The 27,714-nt window shown below is 48.8% G+C and overlaps 1 protein-coding gene and 1 long non-coding RNA gene across 2 annotated transcripts; one reads left to right on the forward strand and one right to left on the reverse strand.

The window, feature by feature from the left end:
• The first annotated feature begins 329 nt into the window (after positions 1-329).
• On the forward strand, positions 330-27,618 carry HNF1A (HNF1 homeobox A). Its single transcript, XM_039321211.1, has 10 exons — positions 330-2,503; positions 12,803-13,002; positions 14,782-14,968; positions 16,468-16,706; positions 17,464-17,678; positions 18,809-19,010; positions 19,872-20,063; positions 20,188-20,309; positions 23,975-24,110; positions 26,902-27,618. Exons 1-10 carry the CDS (start codon positions 2,154-2,156, stop codon positions 27,021-27,023), a joined length of 1,965 nt encoding a protein of 654 aa, XP_039177145.1. The 5' UTR covers positions 330-2,153; the 3' UTR covers positions 27,024-27,618.
• LOC120297951 lies at positions 14,981-17,527 on the reverse strand. The gene is made up of 3 exons (XR_005553932.1): positions 17,428-17,527; positions 15,846-16,084; positions 14,981-15,142 (listed from the first exon to the last, which is right to left on the reverse strand). It is a non-coding gene; the product is annotated as an uncharacterized LOC120297951 (long non-coding RNA).
• Positions 27,619-27,714: the final 96 nt, after the last annotated feature.

The following is a 27,714-nucleotide window of genomic DNA, read 5'->3' on the forward strand; positions in this document are numbered from 1 at the left end:
ATAGGTCCTATCCTATAGTGAACTGCTTTACAACCATCGTGAGTTATAAGACTAGGAGGGGACATGATATCAGTGTTCCAATATCTACGGGGCTGCCACAAAGAGGGAGTCAACTTATTCTTCAAAGCACCCAAAGGCAAGACAAGAAACAGTGATGGAAACTAAGGAGAGAAGCAACCTGGAACTAAAGAGAAATTTCCTGATAATGACAACAGTTAACCAGTGGAACAGCTTCTCTTCAGAAGTTGTGGGTCTTTAAGAGGAGACTGGACAGCCATTTGTCAGAAATGATATATGGTCTCCTGCTTGAGCAGGGGGTTGGACTAGAAGACCTCCAAGATCCCTTCCAACTCTGTTATTCTATTATTCTGACCAGGCTCTGTTACAGACATAAGTCAAGGACTACCTTGTAAATAAAATAACTTTTATTCATTGTTTTCTTTTTCTTTTCTTTAGTAGGCTTATCAGTAAAATATCCCTTTAGCCAAATGGCTCTGGCAATTGATTGTTGCACAATTAATTGTTAACAATCGTAATCATAACATTCATTCTGAGCTTTTAAAAAGTCATTGTATAGATGCCTAGTAGGAGAAACTAGATCAAAAGAAAAACACAATTATTACACAATTCCAGCCAATGATATTAGTTCACAAGTTAATCATCAACCTGTAACACCAATATTTTGAACTAAAAACGAATCAAACATGTCTTCTTACTAGCTTTCAAGGTGCCTTGGGACTATGTAATGTGTTTGTTGTTATTGTTTTGTTGTTGTATCTCTAGGCTATCTTTGAGGACAATAAGAGCACAATTATGCAGTTCCATCTGCCACATTTTGTGAGGAAAAAAAGTAGCTCAGCCCTGACTCCGTTTTTCACAGACCTGGAATGGAGAGAACGTGATTTTTCTATGACCCATGGCAGAACTGGAACGAAGCATGATCCAATGTTCTGTTGGCTGCTCTCCTTTTACCCTCATCCCTTATGGGTGGGCAGTGGTGGGATTCAAATATGTGAACAACCGGTTCTCTGTGTGGATGCCACTTCCAGAACTCCATTCTAGGCCTGGGCAACACAGAATTAGCTATCGGTTCAGCCGAAGTGGTGCGAACCGGCTGAATCCTGCCACTGTGTGTGGGGTTAAAGCTGTTTCTTTCCCTTCCCCACAAGAGGAAACAGGGATTTTCCTGCTGAAGTCTGGTTGCCAAAGAAGGAAACAGACCAACAAGTTCTGCAAAGCAGCCTTCAGCTCAGAGGAGAAGGCCCCATGAGGAGGCAATCAAGAAAGTCCCACCAACAGGCAGCAGAGTATGGGACATACTCCCTGTTGTGCTTCGTCCCAATGCCTGTCCTGCAATGGGGCCATGCTGGAGATGGCTCTCCCTTAACCCAGAGGAGCAGGGCTCTGGAGGGCCCATCTGAGATCTCAACCTTCCATAGAGCTTATGGAGATTCTCAGTCATCCAGGTCATAGTTATCCCAAAGGTGCTTTTTCACAAGGCAACTGGACTTCCTTGTTTTTCTTTTTCTTTGAAGACGTTTCGCTTCCCATCCAAGAAGCTTCTTGGATGAGAAGCGAAAGGTCTTCAAAGAAAAACAAGAAAGTCCAGTTGCCTCCTGAAAAAACAGCACCTTTGGGATTCCATAGATAGAGCTTCTTAGATGAGGTCCCTCAACTTCTCGCTTTGATTGGAAGCGCTTTTTCCCACAGATGCAAGAGGATCTTGCTGTGGGGTCCTCGTGGAGCCCTGGGCCTTCTCTCCGCGAGCCTTCCTCCTCTCTCTTCCTCTCCCCCATTTTCACTCTCCCTCCCTCCCTCCTAACGCACTTTGTGAACTGCTGTCGCAATGCCGAAGTCCAAAGTTCAGCTACTTGCCTAAGCACACAGATAAATATGAACCTTGGAGAATTTGCATTGCTCCAATGTAAACAGAGAGGCGAGGGTCTCTTTATCAGGACTGGCTCAGGACAGTGGTGGGGGTCTAAGGCAGCTTTTTTTCTTTTTTTGGTCTTGGGGAAATTGGGGAGGGGGTTGCCAAGAGAAGATCTGCGGCCATTTCTAGTCTGCTGACGGCTGGACGGCTGACTTCGGAAGTATGATGTAGCCCCTAAAAGGAGCTCAGTGGCAAAAGGCATCGAACGTGCGGGTTCTAGATGAAGAGGACCGTCGGGACCATGGTCTCCAAACTGACCCATCTTCAGGTGGAGCTGCTGGGAGCCCTGCTGGAATCGGGGCTAAGCAAGGAGACCCTGATCAAGGCTCTGGCAGAGTCCGATCTGCGCCGCAGAGAGAGCCATCAGCCCGGCAGAGCCCTCCAAATGGAGAAGGGGGAGCCTTGCGGTGAGATCCCGCATCTCCCCAATGGCCTGGGGGAGTCCAGGATGTCAGAGGAGGAGATTTCGGACGATGGGGAAGACTTCACTCCTCCAATCATGAAGGAATTGGAAAACCTGAGTCCTGAAGAAGCTGCTCACCAGAAAGCCGTGGTGGAGAGGTTATTACAGTAAGAGCCCCTTCTGCCTTCTTCTCGCCCTTCTCTCTCCCTTCGTCCATGGCGCTGCCTTCTCCCTCCTCCACTTTGGGACCCCTTGCCCCAATAAGATCCCTCTGAAGGAGGCATTGGCTGGGGATGATGGAAGGTACAGTCAGGTGAGAGAAAGATGACCCCAGGTACTTTAGGGATCCCAACTAACCCACCTTCAGAGGTTTATCCCAACAAGGAGATCCAACTTCTATCATTCCGTGAAATCCCAAAAGAGGGTGGGGGGCACCATGGACATTTCCAGCACATTTGGGAAAAAATCCTTTCTCGGTCAGAGCAGAAAAAAAAACCTTCCACATTCTGTTTTTTTTGGGGGGGGGCATTTCAAATTTTGCTCAGAGGGAATTGCGTGCAGGAACCCCATAGAGCCAAATGGGGAGCAAGCTGTTTCTGAAAGTCGGGTGCTATGAAGAACTGTGTTGATGGAGTACTAACTGCAACCCCCGGCACAAGATGAAGTGAGTTGCACAAACACACAACTTACAAATGGTGTTATTCTGCTCCTAAACTGGTAGTTAAATTGTTGGAGGGGGAATACTTCTACACGATGAATTCAAGTCTGTGTATGAAGACCCCCCCCCCCATTCTTAGGCAATGCCTTTTGGGGAGCACATTTTGCTGCCCGACATTAGCACTGTGACTGCTCCCCCACAGCCACAACTCCTGACAGTTTTTATACAGGATGGAAGACATCCCCCTCCCCTCATCAATGCCTCTTCCCCACTTACGTTGCTTTCATTCTCCTGGATCTTAACGCAGGGGCTGTTTACTGTTTTATGCTGATTTTTTATTCTTTTCTAAAGGGCTCAAGACGTTAGCTAAAGGGTGGGCCGTAGATCTGTCTGGACAAAAAGTGAGGAGTCTCACGCTATGCCATTTAATGAAAGGCTCCACTGAAAAATGTGAAGCCCCCATGAACCCATCCAGGTCTGTTGGAACAGCCATCTCTTTGCACATGAGTGCAAAGGCAGACGCCCCTCTTTCAGAAGGAAGACAACAGAGAGATTGCGGGGGGGTCTAAAAGCTTTTCTGCCCTAGAGACTGGGGGAGCTGCCCTCCCTAGTAAAAGACAAGCATGCCCTAGAGGGATCCTTACCTGTGGGGCGAAGCAGACAGGCTTCTGGGCTTCTTTCTTTTCCTCCTCTTCCTCTGTTGCAGCTCGGGAGACCTTCCCCACTCCTCTCCCTTCGCTAATTCCCCTCCTGGGGTTCAGCTTCCACGCTACCTGCCCTTCAGATGACCCCTTCTTCTCGTCCCCCAACTCGCCCTGACTCTGCCTGGAGATCTGGGGTCAGCTTGGCTTCCAATGTTTCAGGACTGGACTGGTTACTAATTATCCAGTGGCTTTATTATTTCTCCTTTGTCTTATACATTTATAAACGAAAAGGCTCAGATAAGCCTTTTGATCATTAACTTCTGATGATTTATCAGGTGTCTCTTCTTAGAGGAAGGAGCAGAAGCCAGAGAACACCTGTCCTGCAAAGGGTCCTGGGAAACCTACAGAGCAGAAGGGGAGAGGAAGGGGAGTGGGGGGCTCTGGCTGGGGTCAGCACTAGGCTAGATGTTAATATATAGAATACTTATTCTATTCTCATGAGCCAACGTATTTTAAAACATAACCTATAACTAACTTTTGAATTCCTCATATCTTACAACATTGATTACAGAAAGTCCTTGACTTACAACCATTTTTTAGAGACCTTTCAAAGTTACAAAGGCACTGAAAAAATGATCATTTTTCACACTTACGTCCACTGCAGCATTGAGATCGAAATTCGGATGCTTGGCAACTGATTCATGCATTGTCTGAGGTCATGTGATCACCTTTTGCAACAAGCAAAGGCAGGTTCACTTAACAACCGTGTTGCTTACTTAACCCCTGCAGTGATTCACTTAACAACTGTGGCAAGAAAGATTATAAAATGGGGCAAAACTCACTTAACAACTGTCTCACTTAGCAACAAAAATTTTGGGTTCCATGGTGGTCAGAAGTCAAAGGAACTTAAGTACTTATGCACATATTTCCTTCATTCATGTACCATAATATTATATGTTTCTTTTATATATTTTTACTACTATTATCTGTATAACCTATGCCATATGATAGATAGATAGATAGATAGATAGATAGATAGATAGATAGATAGATAGATAGATAGATAGATAGATAGATAGATACATAGATAGATAGATAGATGGATAGATGGATGGATGAATGGACAAATGGATGGATGGATAGATAGATGGATGGATGGATAGATAGATAGATAGATAGATAGATAGATAGATAGATAGATAGATAGATAGATAGATGGATGGATGGACAGACAGCACTAAACTGGCACTAAACTGGAGTGCCCTGAACTGGGTGCCCAATCCCCAACGAGAACATTCTGGCCAGTTTTGCAGAAATATGCCCCAACTACAATATTGGCCCTCTGACCTGGCATTATTTCAGAATTCAAAACATCTCACATACATTTACAGAATTAATTCATCTAGGCTTTAGCTGGGTTATCATAAAGCCATACAAGATTTATTAGAGAACCATAGTGATTGACTTCATTGGGTTTCCCCATAATCAAGTCAGATCTATGATAAGTTGGGACACGGAGTGCAGCAGCCAACCTCAGGGACCTCCCTTCATAGGTGGGACCAAGGGAAACTGTTGGAGCCCATCATCTCCAACTGCTTTTATTCTCTGCAGAGAACACGAGGTTCTCCATAACCTCCTGCAGGCCATAGCAACCGTCTCTCTCCCTCCTTTTCAGAAAAACCTCCAGAATTATGACACTCCAAAAGTTCTGGATGGGCCACCTAGAATATAGGTCAGAAAGTGTCTGGAAACACCTTTTAAATTGTTTCTCAACCTTGGCAACCTTAAGTATATGGACTTCAACTCCCAGAATTCCCCAGCCAGCTATGCCATGGTTGAGAACCACTGTTTTGTTAGGAGGCACACTATGCCTCATTGTAAAACCGATGAGCCTTAAAAGGCGTCATTTGGGGCTACCAGAGGCTAAGGGGGCTCTTTTCCTACAACCTCTTCAAGCCAGCGGTTCTTCTACTCTTGGGATTCTTCCTAGGGAGGGCATCTCCTTATCATAAACCATCTGGCCACTTAGTTACAGGAAAAACCACTTTTTCCTTCACATACTTTCCTTTCTGGGATACCTGTTATAGTTTTCCCAGAATCCAAATCACAATTCATCGCCTGCGTTTTAGTCTTGGGTAGAGGATTGGGAGGAATTAGCCAAGAACATGAAACTGTAAATGAAGTCACATCTAATACTAAACCATGCTTTGCTACATCCAGGCTTGCTTAAAGAGCCACAATGACCTGGATGACTCCTCACGTTAAATGAGGGATAGACAGCTAGTGGCCTGAGGATCACTGAGCTCTTCAGCTAAGTTCTTCCACCCCAGAGCCCCTGAGGCTGGGCTGCTGAAATTCAGCACCAACCGAAGAGTCTGTTTTCAAAGGATCCTAGAGCTAGAAGGGATGTTAGTGGTCATTTAGTCCAGGGCTTTCCAAGCTTGGCAACTTTAAGACATGTGGACTTCAATTCTCAGAATTTGTGGACTTCTTTCCAGAATCCCCAGCCAGCATGGCTAGCTGAGGAATTCTGGGAGTTGAAATCCACAAGTCTCAAAAGTTGCCAAGGTTGAAAACCCCTGATTTAATCCAACCCCTTGAAAACCTCCAATGCAGAGAAGACTTCTTCAATGCTCCATCAAGAGAGAAGCCCACTATTAGGAAATAGCTTTTCACATTTAACCTGAATCTATTTTTCCGAAGTTCAGACTTGTGGGCAACAGAGAATAACACAAATTCGAAGACTGCTAACACATCTCCCATCAGCCGTCTTTTTTGCAGACCCTTTAACTGTGCGAATGTAGCTTCCAGGGCAAGATCAAAGGAAACCACAATATGAATCAGCTCCAAGACTCCACTGGTTAACTGCTTGATCTATAACCCACAAGGTGGGTCCACAGGGTACAGTCAGAAAAATCAAGATGACAGCCATAACGGAGTCACTGAATCTCTGCTGGACTTTATATGCAACAGCACAAAAACAATTTCTATCATGCTATCCAAGCCATCATCTTTGCTACTTTGACTACCCTGTATACCACCAAATCCAGCCATTTTGATCCCAAGCCACCATTTTGCATTTGGGTCATGCCCTAGCCAATATTTTGCATCCACCTCTCCTAGAAATAATAGCAAGAACCTCAGGGCCCTGGTGCAACACCCAAAGCATTAATAGACTTGATATCCCTAATTTTGCACAACACTATTCTATTTAGAGTAGCATACATTTTATGGCAATACACCGGTGGCTCTTAAGTCCTTGGTTAGGGTTAGGACCCCCCCATTGATTAGATACTCATTTGGATGTTTAGAAAATCACAGAATAAAATAAATTCAATCCTGCAAGGATGAATTTGACCTTTTCCACTCTCTTGTCAGGTGACTGGAAGTGTGGCAGGCCGGGAATCTGATGTAAATCTAATCTGCTCTGATGAGTTAAAAATGGGCTTGTTAATGTGTATTTAAGAGCTCCTTTTCAAAATACTTGAGAGCAGCGGTGTCCAACCTTGGCAACTTGAAGACGTGTGGACTTCAACTCCCAGAATTCCCCAGTCAGCATGCTGGGCAGTTGAAATCCACAAGTCCACAAGTTGCCAAGGTTGGACACCCCTGTTTTAGAGCAGTTGATTGCACTGATTTTCATTAATTTACACATTTGTGCAGCTGGCTTTAGTAATAGTACTCTTTCTTGGTGCCTGTTCTAAGCCAAGGGAGTTTCTGTGTAAAAGAACTGGAAAAAAAAGTTTCTCTTGCTCCTCTCCTCTTCCCTGACCATCTCAAGGTGGCTTCATAAACCAATCCTACTATCCTTTTCAGGACTGCAAATGACTTCTTCTTACAGGAAGATTTTTCCAGTTCTCTGGAAAATGGAAGTCTATATTCCCTGGTGCTTTTCTACCCAGGAACCAAATCTTAATTCTGTTTACCTTCCTTGGCTAGTAAGGTGGTTACAACCACTTTGGGGATGGGGGGGGGAGACTTTGAAATAACAGGCCTGGAGAGGGATGGAGGAGGAGCAGGAAAGACACCACTGCAGTCAACAGAAGCTGCACCCCAAAAGTCTGGCCACCCTTTTGCCTCTGACGGCAGGATAGATCTGCCTTGTCTTGTTCCAGGGCCATTTTTGGACTACATCCAGGCCTTTTTACTGTCCTTCTGGGAACACATTGTGCTCTTTATCTTGTAAGGGAGGAGAGAGTAAACATGGACTCTTGATAATGGTGGGAGCACTTTGGACTTTGGCCTTAGGAAAAATACTGGTGACTGCAAAGGCACAGAAGGTGAGGTGGCCCTTGCCCAGCCGAACAGAAACCCTTCCAGCAGATAGAGAGAAAGAGAGAGAGAGAGAGAGAGAGAGAGAGAGAGAGAGAGAGAGAGAGAGAGAGAGATAAACTGGGGAGGAGGAGAGGGTTCCCAGGGCTTGAAAAGGGCATTTCCCTTGATCCCAGGGGCTGCTGTAGCCTGGGTTGAGCATCATGCCCTTCACTGTGGAGGCTGCTACTTCCTGAAAGAAAATTCCAAGCAAGAGAAGACATTGGAAGGGTGGGCGGGAAGTGGAATTCCATTCCAAAACTAAGAAAGAAACCCATCTAGGCCACTAGACGCACGTTCTGTGAAAGGAAAGTCGGGCCCTTTGCTTTTTCTTCGCAGACATTTGGGCCCACGTCTGACAATTGCAACATCTCTCGGTGCTGCCTCAGACAGCGCAGAATCCAGCCTAAGCCAGGAAGGGCCAAATCCATCCAGAAGAATAAAACGCATCACTGCGCACCAGACTTACCTTTTTTTTCCTGTCTGTCCCCACAAAGACAAGAGAGAAGTGTGGTCCAGGGTCAAAGGACGGCTGGGATGGTAGCATCCTTGGCACGTGTGGCGATCTGGCCCCCTGCTCCGTCCTCTGCAAGGAGCCTCAGGGAGGTTTCCCAAGAATCCAAGGTCCTGGCTGGCCTAGGCTAGACCAGGGCCACCGAAGACTGGCTTGGCTCAACACGGGGGGGAGGCAGGGCTGGAGGACGGGGGTCATCTGGACGTGGAGGAGAATGGAAAAGAGGGAAAGAGATTTCAGCAGGAACGGTGTTGATGGGAGGAACATGGAGTCGTCCCCCCACCCCGAAAGTTGAATTCCCTGTTCTGAGGACTGGGCTTTCTTTTAATGCTAACAACTTGATATTTACTTTCCATTTAAATTTGAGATGCTGCTATAAATTATCAACCAGGCTCTTGTTCCCTTTGAGTTGATAACTAACTACCTGGGTTACTTATTGTTCAGGTAACAAAAGGGAGGTGAGGAGCCCTTCAGGAATAACCTCAGCGCAAGAGAGGAACTTGAACCCCACGGGTGATCCCCAGGGGGAAAAGCAGGACGGCCCAAGGCTGGAGGTCAGGAACTGAAGCCCATGGGCAGGAGGGGGCCAGGGATCCATCCTCAGCTGTCCCGCCCCCCCAGAAGTCCTCCTGCAGGGAGAGGCCACCAAAGCCTGGGGGGGGGATTAGGGTGACCTTCTGAATGTCTAGGTTTCCTCATACTTTTCTAAGGACCACCTTGGCCCCCCAACTCTGCCCCACATCGGAAGGCCCAGACAGGGCATGGTCTGAGCACTCCTTTCGGCCTTCCTTCAAGACATCCGTTGCTCCAGGAAATGGTTACCCCCCCAAGAACCCCACATTTCTGGTTCTACCAAAGGAACTGAGATGATTCTGGGGACAGATGGCCCAATTTTATGTGTTCCCTTTCCTTCACTCAACCCTGTTTCCAATTTTCTTCAATTGCGCTATGGGTCAGTGAAATATTGGACATTTTCTCCAGAGTAAAATAAGCCATTGTGGCCACCTTAAATTCATTTATCTCTTTATTTCTCATACGTACATGTATATGTATATGTCCACATAAATCTGAAATTGTATAGTGTAAAATTAAGAAAAAAAGATGTAAAAGATAAAAGAATAAGTAGAAACAATAGTGAAGAAAAGGAAAGGAAAAAGACTTCCCATATTCTTTACCCACAAATTGATTACATCTCTTCTCTCTTTAAAGTTACAACATGGCTCTCTTCCTCCCATATTCAACCCTTTTTAAACAGCAAAATTATAAAATACCAATTCATTTTTTCCATTTGCAACAAAAAGGCCATCAGAGATATCCAGTCTTTTACAAAAGTTCTGGTTGTCTTATCCCTGATCAGAGGTCAATTTCACTATTTCTCAAATTCTGCCATGTTCAAGATCAGGTTGTACAGCTCTGTGCCAGAATAAACAACACAATCCAAAGAGATTGTAAATTCCCCATGTGTGAAGCCTGTCAGGGGCTTTTAATTGCCACTGAGGCGATGAGTGCCTTTGTATCCCTCAAATCCTCTTGAATCTTCATATTGTCATCTAAACCAGTCTTTCTCAACCTTACCAACTCTATGGTGGATGGACTTCCATCTTTGCTGGCTGGGGAATTCTGGGAGTTGAAGTCCACCCATTTTAAAGTTGCTGAGGTTGAGAAACACTGATCTAAACATAGCTCAGTGTCTAGGGAGATTCTCAGTCATCCAGGTCATGGTTGTCCCAAAGGTGCTTTGGGACTGATCTAAATACTTGAGTTTTTCCACAGCTTCTGTTGTGTTGTTTGCAAATGCAACAACTATATTTTCTAATCTTTCCTCCAAGTGACTTATAAATCTATTGAGTAGTAGAAAACCTAGAAAAGATTCCTGCCCCTCCCTGCTTTACTCGTGGCTCAAACCTACTGCTTAGTCATCGGTTCCAGAGTTTTGGCCAGGAATCACGTCGAGCTAGATCAGTGAGTGCCCAAACTGCAACCCCAAACCCACTTATATATTGCTGGGTGCCAGGTGGGTGTGGCCCACTGGGTGTGCGTGGCTGTGGTGGTCATGGCAGACTGGGTGGGTGTGGCCAAGGTGGGCATGGTCACCTCAATATTACTTGTGGTGAGGGACCCCTGTGGGGGCCGGGCAGGGTTAGGGGAGATCCAGGGGGTCTCTGACAGGTGGGGCGGTGGGCAGGAGGCTCGTCCTGCGGGATGAGGCAAGGCAAGGCGAGGCAGGGCAGGGGTGCCATTGCCGCAGGGCAAGACGGGCCAGGGGTGGCTGTTGCCTGACACCATCGGCCCCCGCACACAGAGGCCAGCGAGCACATGGGGGCCAACGGTGTCCGTCAGCAGCCACAGCCTGCCGGTCCCTCGACCAGCGCACTCTGGGACTCCGCAGCCCGCCGCCAGCAGTTCAGAGAAGCATAGATGCAGTGGGTCGTGCCGGGAAAAAGTAGAGCATGCGAGGCCAGGAGGATGGGACAGGGGGGAGGGAAACCAGCCATGCTGGGATGCATCTGGCCATGTGGGACCTCGGCGAGTTAGCGGGCGGCTGATTGAAGAGGGACGGTTACCATCTCCGGGGCATGGCGCACCCACAGAGAGGGCTCTGAGTGCTGCCTCTGGCACGCGTACCATAGGTTCCCCACCACTGAGCTAGATGGTGCTTTGCTCTCCGCTCTTTCCCCCTCCCCCTTTTCGAAAGTGGGGCAGCTTTCGCTGAACCTTCCATGCTTCCTCAGATGCCACCAAAAAGTCCTCCAAGAGAACCCCCACGGGTCCCTTTGTGCCTCTTGAACAATCTGATTTTGGAGCTCTAACTAAGCCCATTTGCAGCAGTCGGGACACCACAACCTCCCTTTACTGCCTTTTCTTTCCCACTCCCTCCTTTTCTCCACCTTCCTACTTCGAGCCCTTTGAATGCAATCCCCCCAGAGGAGAAGCCGGAAGCCAGGTAGGAATTGTGCCCTCTCCCCACCTTGCTTTCCCCTCTTAGCAGCCGCCCACCCCTCCCTCCCTCCCTCCCTCCTCCTGGTGTTACCCCCTTCGAGCCAAAAGGGGCTTTTATTGCTTTCGGCTTCCCTTGTGAGCTCTGCTCCTTTGGCCCTTCAGGGGCTCCGACTTCCTGCCTTAGCTGCTGCCTGACAGGCTTCCTCGGGGTTTACAGCCGTCTCCTTGTCCCTTCGGCCTCTTGGGTGGGTTCCTCAGCTGCCTGCTAGTTTCTCCCTCATTGGTCGGCATCTTCCTTTTGACAGGCTCTCTTGCGCTCCCTTTATCTGAGAAATTGTGTCCATAGGATCCTGCCTGGGATTTCTCTAAGCTTGTTTTTTATCTCCTCCATGTTTTCCCCACAAGTGCAGGGTCTGCCTTTTGTTTGTCTGTTTGCTTGACCAATCAAGTATTGATCCATTGGTTGAGTAAGGAGGAGGATTGACTGGCGTCACCTGAGCCTGATGTCTTGGGCTAAGAGAGAGGGTCTGACACAGGGTCATCCAACTGGCTAAGGCAGGACCAGGACGCTCCCTCTCCCGGTTTCTAGCTGCGTCCTTGACTGCTAGCTAGGGGTGGGCAACCAGAGCAACTCCATGACCTGTGGACTTTAGCCCCCAGAATTCCTGAGCCAGCATGGCCAATTGCACAAGTCTTAAGGTTGCCAAGCCTGGAGATTGCTGACCTTGAGGAACGGGAGGAAGAGTTGTCAACAAGACAATGGTCAGAGAGAAGAAATCTGAGTCTGGGCCGGAACTGAAACCTGCAAAAGGTCTCAGAGAAGACCCTCCTTGGTTCTCTTGAAGATAATGGGAGGGAGGGTTGAAAGAAGGGGCTTCAGACTTGCAGGATTCTGTTACTGTGACTTCAGAATAAAAGTAGTCTTAGCCTGCTTGATGCTGGTGGCTTCCTAGTCTGGTCTAATTTGACATCACTGGGCTAAAACAGAGTTGCGAGTATGCAGCTGGTGTCTTCACACCTTCCAGGAATTAGAGAACTTAATGCTGTCTTTAAGATTTATTCATTTGGTGGCAACACATTAAGTGAATCCAACGATTCTGGATTGTAAGCTGCTTGTAAGATCCTTGTAAGCCTCTCAGAGTCACCAAGAGTGAGTTGGGTGGCCGTGTACATCGGTGTTTCTCAACCTTGACCATTTTAAGGCATGTGGACTTCAACTCTCAGAATTCCACAGCCAGCAATGCTGGCTGTGGAATTCTGGGAGTTGAAGTCCACATGCCTTAAAATGGTCAAGGTTGAGAAACACTGGTGTACATTGTCTTAAATAAATAAATTGTATCTCAAGATCAGAGGGGGACAAGGACCCCTCTCTGAGGCAGCCATTTTCGGTCTCTTCCAGGGAGGATCCCTGGAGGGTGGCAAAGATGGTGAAGTCCTACCTCCAGCAGCACAACATCCCTCAACGGGAGGTGGTGGACACCACGGGCTTGAACCAGTCCCACCTCTCCCAGCATCTCAACAAGGGCACCCCCATGAAGACCCAGAAGAGAGCCGCCCTGTACACCTGGTACGTTCGCAAGCAGCGAGAGGTGGCCCAGCGTAAGTACAGCAACCAGCAGCAGGTCTCTTCCCAAGACCCCTCCGTGTAGACCAGGGGCCAGCTGGGACTCTGGGAGGTGTCTCTGCTCCAAGATGCCCAGGTTGGAGGCATTCCTCCTTTGAGCAAAGTTTCCTAGCTCAGAGGAGGGAGACAGTGCCCTAGGCCAGTGGTTCTCAACCTTTCTAATGCCATGACCCCATAATACAGTTCCCCATGTTGTGGTGACCCCCAAGTGGGTGTGGCCACTAATAAGAGGGAGTAGGACAGCTAGGGAAAAGGGAAAAAAATGGCGGACAGTGTGGTTTGGCGACCCCCGTGAAATGGTCTTTCGACCCCAAATGGGGTCCCGACCCACAGGTTGAGAACCACTGCCCTAGGCAGACCCCATCTGGGCAGGTCTTCCTCTTCTGGGGCTGAGGGCTGCTGTGGGCAGAGGATTGAGGCGGGAGGCTGGCTGGGCCTGGGGGAGGCTCCTGCTTCAGGGTCATGAGATGCTCTGAGCCAGTTCTGAGGCTCAAGGGCTCTTTTGTCTTAGCTTCTCATTTCAGCAGGAAATGGCCAGATGTTAGCCACATCTGCTAATGGGTGGAGAGTGTATTATTATTATTGCCCCCTCCTGGATTGCAAGATGGGCAGAAAACGTTTCTTGTGGAAATGCAGTAACATGCCATCCTCTGGATCTGAAATCCTGATCCTTGCAAACTTTTTTTTTGGGGGGGGGGAAATCTGCAAATGTCACTCTGGAAGTCTGTACCCCCCCCCCAAAAAAAGATGATGGGGTCAAGACAGAGGAATAGGCAGCAAACTCACCACACTTGGGTTTAATTTGATTTAATTAAATTGTACATATACATGTAATTAATTTTTTTTAAAAAGAGCTAATATGGGGACTCCATGAGCATTTAATTACGTCCTCACCGTCATGTGTGTAAAATTACCTAGCGTCGCTCATACACCGCAAGATGATGGATTTTAGAGGTGGGATCTCAATCAGGGCTCCCATTATTCCCAATTTATTGTTGGGGTGGGGTGAAATTGTGAATTTTTAATCGTGAATAATTAATGTTGTTAAGGTGACCAACTTTTTTACAATGAAAAGGAGGACACAAATAAATTGAAGAAAAAAATATCGTAAATAAAAGAAACATTTTATTCATTGCAACAATAATACAGACAACTTGCATGTGCAAAGCTTGCCGGCCGGGTGTTTTGGCGCGCTCAGCAGCAATTCCTATTGGCTTTAGAACGCCAATAGCGGGAGTAGCACAGCTCATGCAAAAGTTGAAAAAAAAAACATCAAAAAAAGGTGCCCGAACGCCGTTCTGAGTGTTCTATGAGAAAAAAAAAGCCCTGCAGATTAGTCTTCAAATATGGAAAAGGAGGACATGCAGGAGGACACTTTTCGAGGGAGGACAGAACTCACAAAAGGAGGACTGTCCTCCCTAAAGGAGGACGGTTGGTCATCTTAATGTTGTGCACTGCCTGGAGTCTCTCTGTTGAGCTGGGTGGCCATAGAAATGTGCTTAATAAATAAATAAGACTGAATGAATGAGTCCCAGCCAGCAGTAGCCTTTGGTCTTGGAGGGAACAGATGGGGGGGAGCAGGCTGAGAAGAGAAGCAACTGGAAAATAAGATCTCAGCTCTCCGGCTCAAGAAAACCCGACAAAGGAGCCGCTTCTGCTCTCGTCTCTCTCAGCCATCCTTTGTGTTCCAGTCCTCCCCCATCGATCCCTTCCCAGGGTCTCTGAGGAGCCCAACCCTCTTTTTGCCTTTCCAGAATTCACCCACGCTGGGCAGAGTCTCCTGGGAGAGGACCCGATGGGAGAGGAGCTCCCGGCCAAGAAGGGCCGGAGGAACCGCTTCAAGTGGGGCCCGGCATCACAGCAGATCCTCTTCCAAGCCTACGAAAGGCAGAAGAATCCGAGCAAGGAAGAGAGGGAGGCGCTGGTGGAGGAATGCAACAGGTACTGGGGAGACAGACCTTGGGATCCCTCTTGGGAGCCTCCCATAGGCCACCACTGGAAAGGCCCTGCCAGCCAATGGCCTCTTGATCCGGCCCCACAGGATGGAGTCCTTCTCTTTGGGGTCAGCAAGTGAATTCCTCCTCCGTAGGCCAAGTCCAGCAGTCTAGATACCAGCTAGGAGGGAGGGTTGAAATGTCATTAATTTCCCTCAGTCAAGCAAGATGATCTGCCCCACGAAAAGGGAGCGAATGCTCCTTCGCCCTCCCGTCTCTCTTTTCTTTCAAATTCACCTTAAACAACCAACCAAACCTGAGCTTGAGGCAAAAAAAGAAAAGGAGGACACTGAAAGATTCAGCACAATCATAGTTAGTTAGATTACAATTAGCAGAGTGCAGAATAAATACACGAGAGCTTCCCTCAGCTATTGGTGGCAAAACCCTTCAAACATTTGTTTTTATTTGGTTTTTTTTTTATATCCTGCTTTTATTATTTTTACAAAGAACTCAAGGTGATGAACACCTTCCTCTTCCAATTTTCCTCACGATAACAGCCCCGTGGATTGGACTGAGAGGGACTGGCCCAAAGTCACCCAGCTAGCCTTTATTCCTCAGGCAGGACTAGAACTCCCAGTCGCCTGGTGAATGGCTCAAAGTCACCCAGTCAGCTTTCATGGCTAAGGCAAGATTTGAATTCATGGTTTCCTACTTTCTAGCCTGCTGTCTTAACCACTAGATCAAACTGGCTCTTTTCCTAATTCTGGAGAAGCATTTCAATGACAATCTGTCTGTTCTGAAGACCTGAATCTTGCGAAATATGCTGGGCTTCTACCTGAGCATTTTGAGGTTCATCAGCACCTGTTCTGGCCCACAGTACTTACCTGCAATTGCATGTTGAGCTGAATAAACCATCTTTTGGGATGGTGGTCACCATGATGTATATTCTTTTTGAGGACCGGTCTGAATAGCTTGCCAAAGTGAGGCATCATATCTCTTGAATCTGGTTCACTTATCGGCTGAATCATAAAACAGTCTGCTGGGTTTGGTTTAATGGGCCATGTAAATCCAGCAATTGTGGCTGATTACTCATAATTTATGGTTTAGCACAAGTGAGGAACGTCTGTGGAAGGAAGCCAATTGTTATAGCCTGAGGTGTGCTTCACATGCTGTGAACTTCTGCCTTGAGCACACCAAGGTTGCATGAGATACCAACCAAGTTATCAACTATCTTTCTCTAGAGACAACCACCGCATATTCTTGGAGGTCACTTTAGCTTTCCTAAACATCACCATTATTTCTCAGCCGTGGCTACTTGAAGATGGGTGGATTTCAATTCTCACAGTTCCACAACCCCAATCTTTAAGTGGCCAAGGTTGAGAAGGTTGAGAAAATTTCCAGTCGCTTGCTGATCCAGGAATTATGTCGGGCCATATTGGGAACATGTCCCATTGGGGAGGCCCCGTGGTTGCGCCACACCTGACCAACCGTGCCTTTCCTTGGCAGGGCAGAGTGCCTTCAGCGCGGCGTCTCTCCGTCCCAGGCCCAGGGACTGGGCTCCAACCTGGTGACTGAGGTGAGGGTTTACAACTGGTTTGCCAACCGCCGTAAAGAGGAAGCCTTCAGGCACAAGCTTGCCATGGACAGCTACAATGGCTCCCAGCCCAGCTCCGTGCCCACCTTGGGGTCTCATGGCTCCTCCTCTCTCCAGCCAGCAGCTCCTCTGTCCCCAGGCAAAGTCCACGGTGAGTGCCAGGTAGGGGGGCAGGGCAGAGGGAGACATTCAGGGTCAGGGACATATGAAGAACATAGGAAGAACAGTTGCTGGAACTGGTTAAGTCTAATTTAATAAAAAGAAAGACTAGGGGGTGACATGATAGCAGTCTTCCAATATCTCAGGGGCTGCCCCAAAGAAGAGGGAGTCAAGCTATTTTCCAAGGCGCCTGAAGGCAGGGCAAGAAGCAACGGGTAGAAACTTAATCAAGGAGAGAATCAACCTAGAACTAAGGAGAAATTTCCTGACAGTCAATACAATTAATCAGTGGAACAACTGCCTCCAGAAGTTGTGAATTCTCCAACACTGGAAGTCTGTGGCCTGCTACCGGTCTGTGGCGTGTTGGGAACCGGGCCACACAGGCAGTGGGCAAGAGAGCAAAGCTCAATTTGTGCAGGCACGGGATTAGGTTGCGCACGTGAAACCATCCCCACCCCCCGCCGCCACCGCTGCCAGTCCGTGGAGCCAGAAAAGTTGTGGCCCGCTGCCCTAATTTGACCGGCATACTTCCCATATAAAAAATAAAACCTATTGAGCGCTTAGTTTCCAAATACTGTTTGCCCCTGGCTGAGCAAGAAGGCACAGGTCAGCCAGCATACCAAAGAGCTATCCAGGGGGCAAACGCATGTGGCAGGAAACCCCCTCCCCAGGTTGCCTTCTGGGGCACGGGTTTTGTCCCTGGCCATGCTCACCAAAGCATCCGTTCGATGTTGCGGTTGTCGTTTCAGAACCTTCTCCCCTCCAGCAGCAGCAGCAGCAGCAGCAACAAGGCCTCTCCTTTTCGGATGCCAGCATGAGGTACGGCCAGCAGCCAGTCAGCGAGGCCAGTTCCTCCAACAACAGCCAGCACAATTCCATCGCCACCACCCAGACCATCCTGCACCAAGCCAGCTCCCCCAGCCTCTGCTCCACCGGGTCCAGCTCAGGACCAGACACCAAGCTGGTGAGTGAAAGGTGCCTGAGACCCTGCTGGGGCCAGAAGGGAGACCCTCTGGCTGGATTCTCAGAGCCGGCCAGTGGGAGAGAGGCTGCCCCCCCCCCCCGGGGAAGGAAAGCTGGGAAGATGGACTGCAGGGAAGCAGCAGCTCCAGGGAAGGTGAGGGGGTAAAGACGAGTCCAGTCCAGAGCTGAAGAGGAAGAGAGTCAGGGTAGCCTTCCAGGATACATCCGCTCTGGTCAGAGGAGTCAAGGTTTAGCCTGGCAAGATTCCACCTATTTGGTATGAGCAAATAAAAAAAATAAACTCTGGCTGGATTGTTCAATGGATGCAAAGTTATCAAGGAGAGAAGCAACCTCTCTATCTATCTATCTATCTATCTATCTATCTATCTATCTATCTATCTATCTATCTATCTATCTATCTATTTATCTATCTATTTACATCTATCTATCTATCTATCTATCTATCTATCTATCTATCTATCTATCTACCTACCTACCTACCTACCTACCTACCTACCTACATCTATCTATCTATCTATCTATCTATCTATCTATCTATCTATCTATCTATCTATCTATCTTTATCTATCTATCTATCTATCTATCTATCTACCTATCTTTATCTATCTATCTATCTATCTATCTATCTATCTATCTATCTATCTATCTATCTATCTATCTATCTATCTACCTATCTATCGGATCTCCTGCTTGAGTAGGGGGTTGGACTAGAAGACCTCCCTTCCGTTATTCTGTTATTCTTTTCCCACATCATTCTTGGGCTTCGCTTGACAGCCAAGAAGCCAAGGGGAGGGTCCTAAGCCAAGGAGAAGGACCCCTTGCAGTTTCTGCCATCCTTTGTGGGTGCCTCTTGAGGGCTCCCCTCCTGGGATGTGCCATTTACAAACGGCAGATGATTAAAGGAGTGTTACCGCTACGCTCTGATCACCCAGCACATTGATGTCCAAGCTGGGTGTTGACTCTAGCACAAGAGGAGAAGGACCAGCTGGGGTCAAGCAAAGGATGGCAGAGACCATTGACTTAAAGCTCTCCGGGCACTACCATGGTCCCCAGACACCTGCTGGGCTCCAAAGGGCCCTGAGACTTTTTGGCTTTCTTCCTGTCCCACAGATCTCTGCTCCAGGGGGCTCGCTCCCCCCCGTCAGTACCCTGACAGCCCTGCACAGCCTGGACTCCAACCCACACGCTCTGAGCCATCAAACACAGAACCTCATCATGACCTCCCTCCCGGGGGTCATGGCCATTGGCCCTGGAGACACATCTTCGCTTGCACCCACGTTCACCAACACGGGGGCCTCCACCTTAGTCATTGGTAAGTAAGGAGGCGTTGGCTGTGGAGAGGGGGCTCAGTATAGGCAGCACGAAAGGAGCTGGCCCCCAGGGTCGTGCAGGGCAGCCCCTTCTCCAGGAGCCACGCCCTCTGTTGCCCAGCTGGGCATGTCTTTCTTACTGGCAGGGGCTGCCCATAGCTTGAGGCCTTCCAGCCGAGAGAATATTTTTGGGTGGAAAATATTATGACCACTGAGCTCAGCCTTTATCCAAAGGAACCAGTGAAATAGTCAAAGGTGCCGCACTGAGATTTGTGGCCCAGGTTAATAATAGGTTTGCATATGTGGGTGCCTTCATACATTCCATTAAGCCACGATTCATTTTAACCAGCCTTTGAGTTTGTCCATGTGCATAACAGGATCCTATAAACCATGGTTTATTGATCGAGAGCCTGGCACTCTATGAAAAGCCATGGGCTTCAGTTCCATGGCTAGTCTCTCAAGCTACACTAAGCCAATTTGCATGGTTGGTTGAACAAGCCATCATGTCGTCAGTAAGCTAGTCACCCAATTTTGTACAAAAGAATCTGCTAGGTCACAGTGTTTCCCAAACTTGACAATTTTAAGGCATGAGGACTTCAACTCCCAGAATTCTGGGAGTTGAAGTCCACATGCCTTAAAATTGTCAAGTTTGGGAAACACTGTGCTAGGACAACACCAAGCAGATGGGTTAGCTTGGGTTAGCATGATGATGAACCCATCCAATTGTGTGGCGCTGCGCATGAGGGTTGTGGGTTCAGGTCTAAGGAGGAGTCACTGGGGGTTTGACAGCCAGGCACCCGGGTGCTGCAGCCTGGCAAGCTCTGGGGAACGCTCAGCCTGAGGAACGCTCTCCTGTCTCCCAGGTCTGGCTTCCACGCAAGCGCAGAATGTCCCTGTGATCAACAACATGGGCAGCAGCCTCACCACCCTGCAGCCGGTCCAGTTCTCCCAGCAGCTGCACCCGTCCTATCAGCAACCAATCATGCAGCAGGTCCAGGGTCACCTCAACCAGAGCCCCTTCATGGCCACCATGGCCCAGATCCAGGCTCCTCACGGTAAGTTGGGAAGGGAGGGCTCCATGCCAGGCACCCTTACTGCACCTTGGGGCTGATGGAAAGAAGGACCTTCCAGCTTGTCCCTCAAGGTCTCCATTGCTCACGGTGCCTCCACTATTCCCAGCCCTCTATAGCCACAAGCCAGAGATGACCCAATATGCGCATACCGGCCTTCTACCCCAGACCATGGTGATCACAGATACGGCGAACCTCAGTACCTTGGCCGGCCTGATGCCAACCAAACAGGTGAGGGGGTACTGTGGGGGAGCACAGCTGAAGGGATCCCAAGGGGCCAATACCCATGTGCTCCCAGCGGCCACAGAGAACAAGCTGAGCCGAATCACAGGGAGTCTGCTTCTGCAGCCTAGGCCCAAGAGCAGGGGCCTTCGTACTTGGCCCTTTTATGACTCGTGGACTTCAACTCCCAGAATTCCTCAGTCAGGCACGCTGGCTGAGGAATTCTGGGAGTTGAGGTCCACGAGTCATAAAAGGGCCACGTTTGAAGACCCCTGCCCAAGAGGCAGGTATCTCTTGGGGGGGGGAGAAACTAATCCTACGGTTTCTTCTGCAAAACAAGAAACCAGTATGTAAACCGGGAGCAAACCCCACTCTCTTTTACCACTGCTAATGTTACCCAGGTGGGTAACAAAACATCTGCGAGAAAACAAGCAAGCTCAGAAAGCACCAAAGTTCTAACAGTTCAACCCTGAGCTGCAAATACGCCCTTTTGTAAGAAAGCAGCGGTTTGCAAAAACAAGTAGATAACACTGCTAGCCAAACACAAGTGTGAGTTTAACCGCCTGAAGTTAAATCTCTTGTTCCCGCAAAATTTTGCATCCCAAGTTTCAAATGACAGAATTTGGGGTCATTTCTGGAGGGTTTTCTTAGGGCAGTGGTTCTCAACCTTTTTAATGCCGCGACCTCCAACCAGTCGTAAGTCGAGGACTACCCAACTGGTCGTAAGTCGAGGACTACCCAATTGGTTGTAAGTCGAGGACTTTCCCTGCCTGGGAGCACCGCACATGCATGGTGCCACCCACTGTGCCGGCTGAGGCGTAGCTGGCAAGCAGCAGAGATGGCGCAGGCCAACCACCATCTGGACCACCAGCTGGCCCAGCCCAAGGGAGGTAAGGCACCCACTGGGCCCCACACGCGCCAGCAACCCTCCCTGCACCCGCCGGCCTCCCACCTCTCACCCCTGGCCCTCTTTTCCTTACATTTTTAGTAGTTGCTCAGCAGGGAGGGGTGGAAGCTTCCAGACAGCTCGCCTTCGCTGCAGACAACTTGCAGCACCGTTTGCAGAATGGAACTTTTGGTGGGCTCAGCAGGGCAGAGACAGCCTGGACAATTCCTATTGGCTTTGGAAAGCCAATAGAATTAGACTCTATTCAAGAGAGTCTATTCTATTGGCTTTCAAAAGCCAATAGAATAAAAGGGAGTAGCACAGCTAAGGAAAAGGGGGGAAAAATGGCGGACTGCGTTGTTTGGCGACCCCCGTGAAATGGTCATTCGACCCCAAATGGGGTCCCGGCCCACAGGTTGAGAACCACTGTCTTAGGAGATGAAGCAGAAATGGAAGCATTTTCCCTCCACGGAGACCCTGCTCTCCTTCCCCCCCTTAAGGTTAAACATCCCCCCTCCCCCATATTGGTGCTGCTTTATCTGGCAAGGCGGCTTTGTTCCTGCAAGGTATCCTACAGTTCTTTGGTTGGCAGGGGGAGCAAGTTGGATTTTATCCATTTATTCAATGTATATATGCTGCCCATCTGATTGTCAAGCCACTCTGCCCTCTTCAGCTAACAAAAGGTGGCCTACTCTTGCTTAAATGGCTTGAGTGAGCACAGGAAATGTGCCCAAGGCGGGTTTTCCTTGGCCATAAAAAGCTGAGATATTGCTAGATGGAAGACAAGAGAAGACGGAGCCTCCTCCGTAATGCCACCCAGTTACTTCCTGTCTTTAAAAGGTTTCAGAGCTCATTCTTTCCTAGCTTTATGGCCAGCTTTGTCCCTTTGATCTTCTCCTCCCAAGTTTTAAGATTAGAAGATCAAAGGCCAAGGGTGGCAAAATTGCCTTTTTCTTTTTTCTTACTGATTTTATGGTATTGTGAAGTTTAATTTGCTTTTTAGATGGAATGCTATTTTAAGATCTGTGCACGCTTTGAAAAGGATTCAGAAGGCCTTTGCAAGTGGAAGCAAAGCTGCTCCTGATTATTCATTCAAGCAGCTCCTCTTTTTCAGGCTGCAGTCAACTAGTTAATCTGAATGCAATTCTTTAAAGCAGGTGCTAACTCTTTCCTCCCCCCCCCCCAGAAGCTGAGGGAGGGGGGAGGCAGAGAACCCAGCTGCTTTAAAGGAGAGGAAGGAGCTGAATGAAGAAGCAGGAAATGTTAAGTGGAGCTTGCCTGCAAAGTTGGGGCCAACAATTTCCTGGCCAACCAAGGTGGGATTTCTAAAAGGCAAATTGTAGATGCTAAAAGCATCTTGCAAATTGCAGAGGCACCAAAGGCCATTAATGGGAGCTCCGACATCTCTTTGCCCTTTCAAGACGTCCCAGGCTTCTCTTGCTGACCACTCGCTCCTGGGGAGAATCCAGGCAGGCAGCTTTCCTGGACTGCATGCCAAGCAATAAGTTTAGCTGAGGCAATGGAAGCAGCAGAAAAGTTAATGGAAATGGACCATTTAATGCTAGTTCCTGATTTTAACCAACAAATCTGAGCATAGGCAAATGTGCGTCTTGGACTTTAATGAATTCGAACTAGGTTCAAAATAGAACAATGATAAATAGGACACGTAGCAGGAGAGAGAAATGGGAAGAGGACTTCAGGATGGACAGCTGCTCCTAACAGAGGAGATTTTAAAAGTGCCGTTACAAATAAATCAAGTGAAGGAAATAGAAAAGAAGAACACAGCCACACAAAAAGGCCGAGTGAAGATCTGAAGAGAAAAAAGACACTTTCGGGAAATGGAAAAGCAGGCCATTCTCCGGGAAGCGTCCAACTTTAGAGAGAGGAAAGTGAATGCTCCAAATAAGATGAGCTTTAGTGAAGGACGAGAAGGACAAAAAAGGCTTGTTTGGGTATGTTGAAAAGAAAGGAACTGGGTAAGAATAAATTTAACAGTTGCCCAAATGCTGGTAAATAATGAAAAGCTTTGGTTCAGTCTTTCTCGACAAACAGCTGTGTGGAAATCTGAGGAGCAGGATGGGTTAAAAAAGGGGCAGGAGGAAATAATATAAGCTACTACAGAAATATAAGCTACTACAGGGCATGAGTTGCAGTCTCTAGGGCAGTGATGGCAAACCTTTTAGAGACCGAGTGCCCAAACTGCAACCCAAAACCCACTTATGCATCGTCGAGTGCCGGGTGGGTGTGGCCCATTGGGTGGGTGTGGCCCATTGGATGGGCGTGGCTGCAGTGGTAACAACAGACTGGGTGGGACTAAAAAGTTCAACCAATCAATTCCAACTTTGCAAGATGTTTTTTTCCCGCAAGAAGTTGAAATTGCCTGATTGAACCTCTTTTTTTTTTTGCACACGGTGGCGGAAGCCTAAATCGAAAAAGTTTTATAAAACCCAGCTGAAGGTCTAAGACAGGGGCGACAGAGCGCGTGCCCACACAGAGGGCTCTGAGTGCCGCCTCTGGCACCCGTGCCATAGGTTCGCCACCACTGCTCTAGGACCAGACACAGTGCGTCTCTGGATACTGAACAGCAGAGGGGCTGTCACTCTGCAAGATTCAAAGCATTTCTTCTGAATGTTTGGGATCAATGTTAGTTTCTAAGTTAAGCTTGACTAAAACAATTTTGCTGTTTATCCGAAATTCTGTCTTCTACTGTGCTGCGTCTCACAAGTAGCTTAGGCAAGCTTTGTCACCGCCTTTGCGTGGTCCTGTGATTTCCTCCCCCCCCCCCCAGATCTTCACGTCAGACTCAGAGACTCCCACGGAATCTGGGATCCCAACCAGCCAGCCTTCAGTCCTCTTGCAGGGCCAGGAAAGCTCCATCCAGTCGCACCTTCAGTCGGGCTCCCGCCTGACCTCCAGCCCCCCCGGTAAGTGGCAGCGTCTTCTAGGACAGGGCTTTTCAAACTTTTCACCCATTGTACCACTTTTAGGATATGGCAATATCCGAGTACCACCAGTCGCCTAGCAAGGGGTCAAAAACTTGATGACCAAAAAAAAAAGGAAAAAAGTGATAAAGTACAGGTAGTCCTCGACTTACAACAGTTCGCTTAGTGACTGTTCGAAGTTTTACAATGGCACTGAAAAAAGTGCCCCCCAAGCCATAGCCGAGCAAGACGCCTGCCTGCCCGCCCGGCCATGCTCTTCCTCCTGTCCGAGGTTTTCATTGTTGTGAGCATTTCTGTTGAGGATTGGCAGTGGAGGTGGGGTGAGGGTGTTTGGTTTTTATTCCCCCGATCTGCTGGATGGTTGCAGCAGGTTTTGGTCACTTCACATGACCCTGGGACACTGTGGCCGTCATAAATATGAATCAGTTGCCAAGCATCTGAATGTAAATCACAAGACCCTGGAGATGCTGCAACATTCCAGCTGATCGGCGCTTCTTCTGGGCTCAGCAGAGGCACCAGGATCAGCGCTGCTTTCCAGCTGATTGGTGCTTCTTCTGGGCTCAGCAGACGCACCAGGATCAGCGCTGTTTTCCAGCTGATTGGTGCTTCTTCAGGGCTCAGCAGAAGCACAAGGATCAGCACCGAACTCCAGCTGGAGCCTGGCGCTGATCCTGGCACTTCCGCTGAGCCCTGACTGCCCTGCAGCTCCAGCCATCTCTCGCTCAGGCTTGTGCGGTGCTACTTGTGCGGTTCAGCTCATTCCCCTCCCCCACTATCACTTTTCTAGGTTGGTCGCGTACCACCTGCCAGGTGCCAATGTACCACAGGTGGTACCCGTACCACTGTTGAAAAGTCCTGTGCTAGGAGATATTCCATTCCTTAGTACAGTGATGGCAAACCTTTCAGAGACCGAGTGCCCAAAACCTGCCCCCCGCCCCTGCTCCGTCTCCCGCCCTGCCTGCTCCCCCCCTGCCCCGCCTGCCCGCAGGGCCATGCACCGCCTCCATGGCCTGCAGCAGATCGCCCAGGCAGCCCTGTAGCACCATGGCAGCCACGCTCTCCACCCACACTCTACAGCATCATCTGCCCGCTATGGGGGCATGAGGGGGGTGTCTTGTCCCTGCTTCCCAGCTATGTTCTTGGCTGCGCTGCCTGGGGGGGGGGGCGACTCTCCTCCAGGGGGGCTGCTGGTGATGAAGGAGCCATGGGGGGAGGCAGGGCTGGGGCAACGGAGTGTGTGTCCACAGAGAGGGCTCCGGGTGCCACCTCTGGCACGCGTGCCATAAGTTCGCCACCACTGCCTTAGTAGATCCCAGAACGTTTTATTCAAAGCCATTTGCACTTAGGACCATCGGGTTCGTTTAATGACCCCTGCAAAAAGGGTATAAAATTGGGCTGACCCATTTTATGACCCTTGTGATGTATGGCCATAATGGAGAGCTTCATTGTGGTCATAACCCGAGGACTACCTGGAGGCCATAATGCAGTCAGCAGTTCCTATTGCATAGGTGGTGAGAGGGTCCCCGAGTACAAAAACATTTTTAAAACTCTGTTTTTGATCGCTTCTCAATCGAACGCAACACCTTAAAGTGCAGTCATACAGCACAAAGGCCCAGCAGCTGCTTTCAGAGAAATGGTACATTTGGTTATCTTTAGTCTTGGGAAAAGAAATTGTGGCCAACCATGCAGAACCCCAGCCATCTGTGTGTGTATATACACACAGCCACTCCATCTGGACCGAGTGTGCAAATATATGCAGACAGCTGGAGGAGGTGTGCAGAGAGAAGGCATCCCCACCTCTGGGGCGTTAAGGCTTTGAGATGCTGGCAGCCCCCTCCCTTCCAAGTGCTCCCCACAGCACTAAAAGAAATGAAAATGGGCAAGCTTTGCCTTCAGCAGCCTGGGATGAATGATGGCAATGGGAGACCCTCCTTCGCTCCCGGGGGATCCACTTAGCGATGGGGCAGCCTCTCAAAAGAGTCACCGTCACCTGCCAGAATGGGAGCTTCAGCTTTTCTGATGCCACCAACAGTCCGCCATAAACTCTGCTGGGAATAAAACACGCCGTCTATCACAGGGTTTTTTTTTTTTAAATAATCTTTGTGTTTTTTAATTAGCCAATGAAATGTGACTTGGATGCTTTGGGGGTAGGGTTAGGGTTAGGGTTAGGATATGATATGTGCCCAGGATATGATCAATCTGGGAGAGAGAGAAAAGCAAGAAAAATGAAGGAACTAAAAACTAGAAATGAATAGAGAGTAAAGGATCTAGAAATGTTTAGGCTTGGGAACTCAATAGCACTCTTCAAATACTTTCTTTTATCACACCGAAGAAGCCCAAAAGTTATTCTTTAACATCTCAAACAGGAGATTGCAGAATAATGGATTTAACTGGGAGGAAGGCAGATTCTAGGTGAAAGTTCATGAAGAAAAATCTAATGTTAATACCAATTTGACAGTTCTCAGTAAGGTATTACATTCTCACATGCTGGATATATTTAACTGGAAACTAGGTAGCTCCTTACTCTGGATGCTTAATTGGATTTCTGTATGGAGCAGGGGAATGGAATCAGTGGCCTTCAACACTCTTGCCAGCTCTATAACTCTGTTAAATATTAGGCTCTGAGAACATTTAGTGAAATTGAATAATGGGATTTTTTAAAAAAAAATAGAAAAGGGATCCCATTCTACTGCATATTTCACTGTGGATTGTGAAGAAACGAAAAGCTCCTTGTGCGATGAGTTCACCTGCTCTTTCTGCTCCCCCCAAACAGTCTCCTCCGGCAGTTTGGTGCTTTACCAGAGCTCCGATTCCACCAACGGCCACTTGCTGCCCTCCACCCACGGCGTGATCGAGACCTTCATCTCCACCCAAATGGCTTCCTCCACACAATAACCCGGCTGGCCACTTGGACATTCAGCAGCCCTTGCCTGAAGCTCGGAGGCCTTCTCCTGCAGCCGCTCCTGGGAGGGAAGGCCAGTCCGGGCCCCTGGCTGCTTCCTCTGCCAGGATTTGTATGGCTGTTTCTCCCCCACCCCACCCCACCCCCATGCTGTAATTTCAGAACTCCAAGCAAAAATGTGCACCAAGCAAAGAGGAGGCAGAGATGGAGCTTTTGCGCTGCTGAGAAAAGCTAGAGAAAGCAGACCGGAAGAGTCTGCAGTGGGCCACCTTCTTTGATCTGGGGCTGGCTGCTGAGGGACAAGTGATGGAGGAGTAGAAGAGCAGCGAGGCTCCTTCTGCTCTTCAGATGGGCTCCCAGAACAAGTCTCGGAGGAAGGACAAAGCAGAGTTGGAGCAAGGAGAGAAAAAAGGGAGCACTCATCCGCCGTAAAGGATGCAGAACAGGTGCACACCTGGGGCACTGAGCCTTGGGGAACTTGCTGTCCAGCCAGACTGAAGATGGCTCTGGTTGCAGGGAGTTCCTGGCTGGTCCTTGGCCCACAGGCAACCCCTCAGGCTCGGCCCCAGGTGGAAACGGCAAGGAGAGCGGTCCTGTTGCCAAAGGTCTGAACCAGGCAGGCGATATTACATGCTTGCGCATTAGTGCAAGGCCCTAGGAATCTGCTCTGGCAGCAGTCAAGCA

This window comes from Crotalus tigris, unplaced genomic scaffold (assembly GCF_016545835.1).
Source record: "Crotalus tigris isolate CLP2741 ecotype Arizona unplaced genomic scaffold, ASM1654583v1 scf7180000023720.1715460, whole genome shotgun sequence".
Classification (NCBI taxonomy): domain Eukaryota; kingdom Metazoa; phylum Chordata; class Lepidosauria; order Squamata; family Viperidae; genus Crotalus; species Crotalus tigris.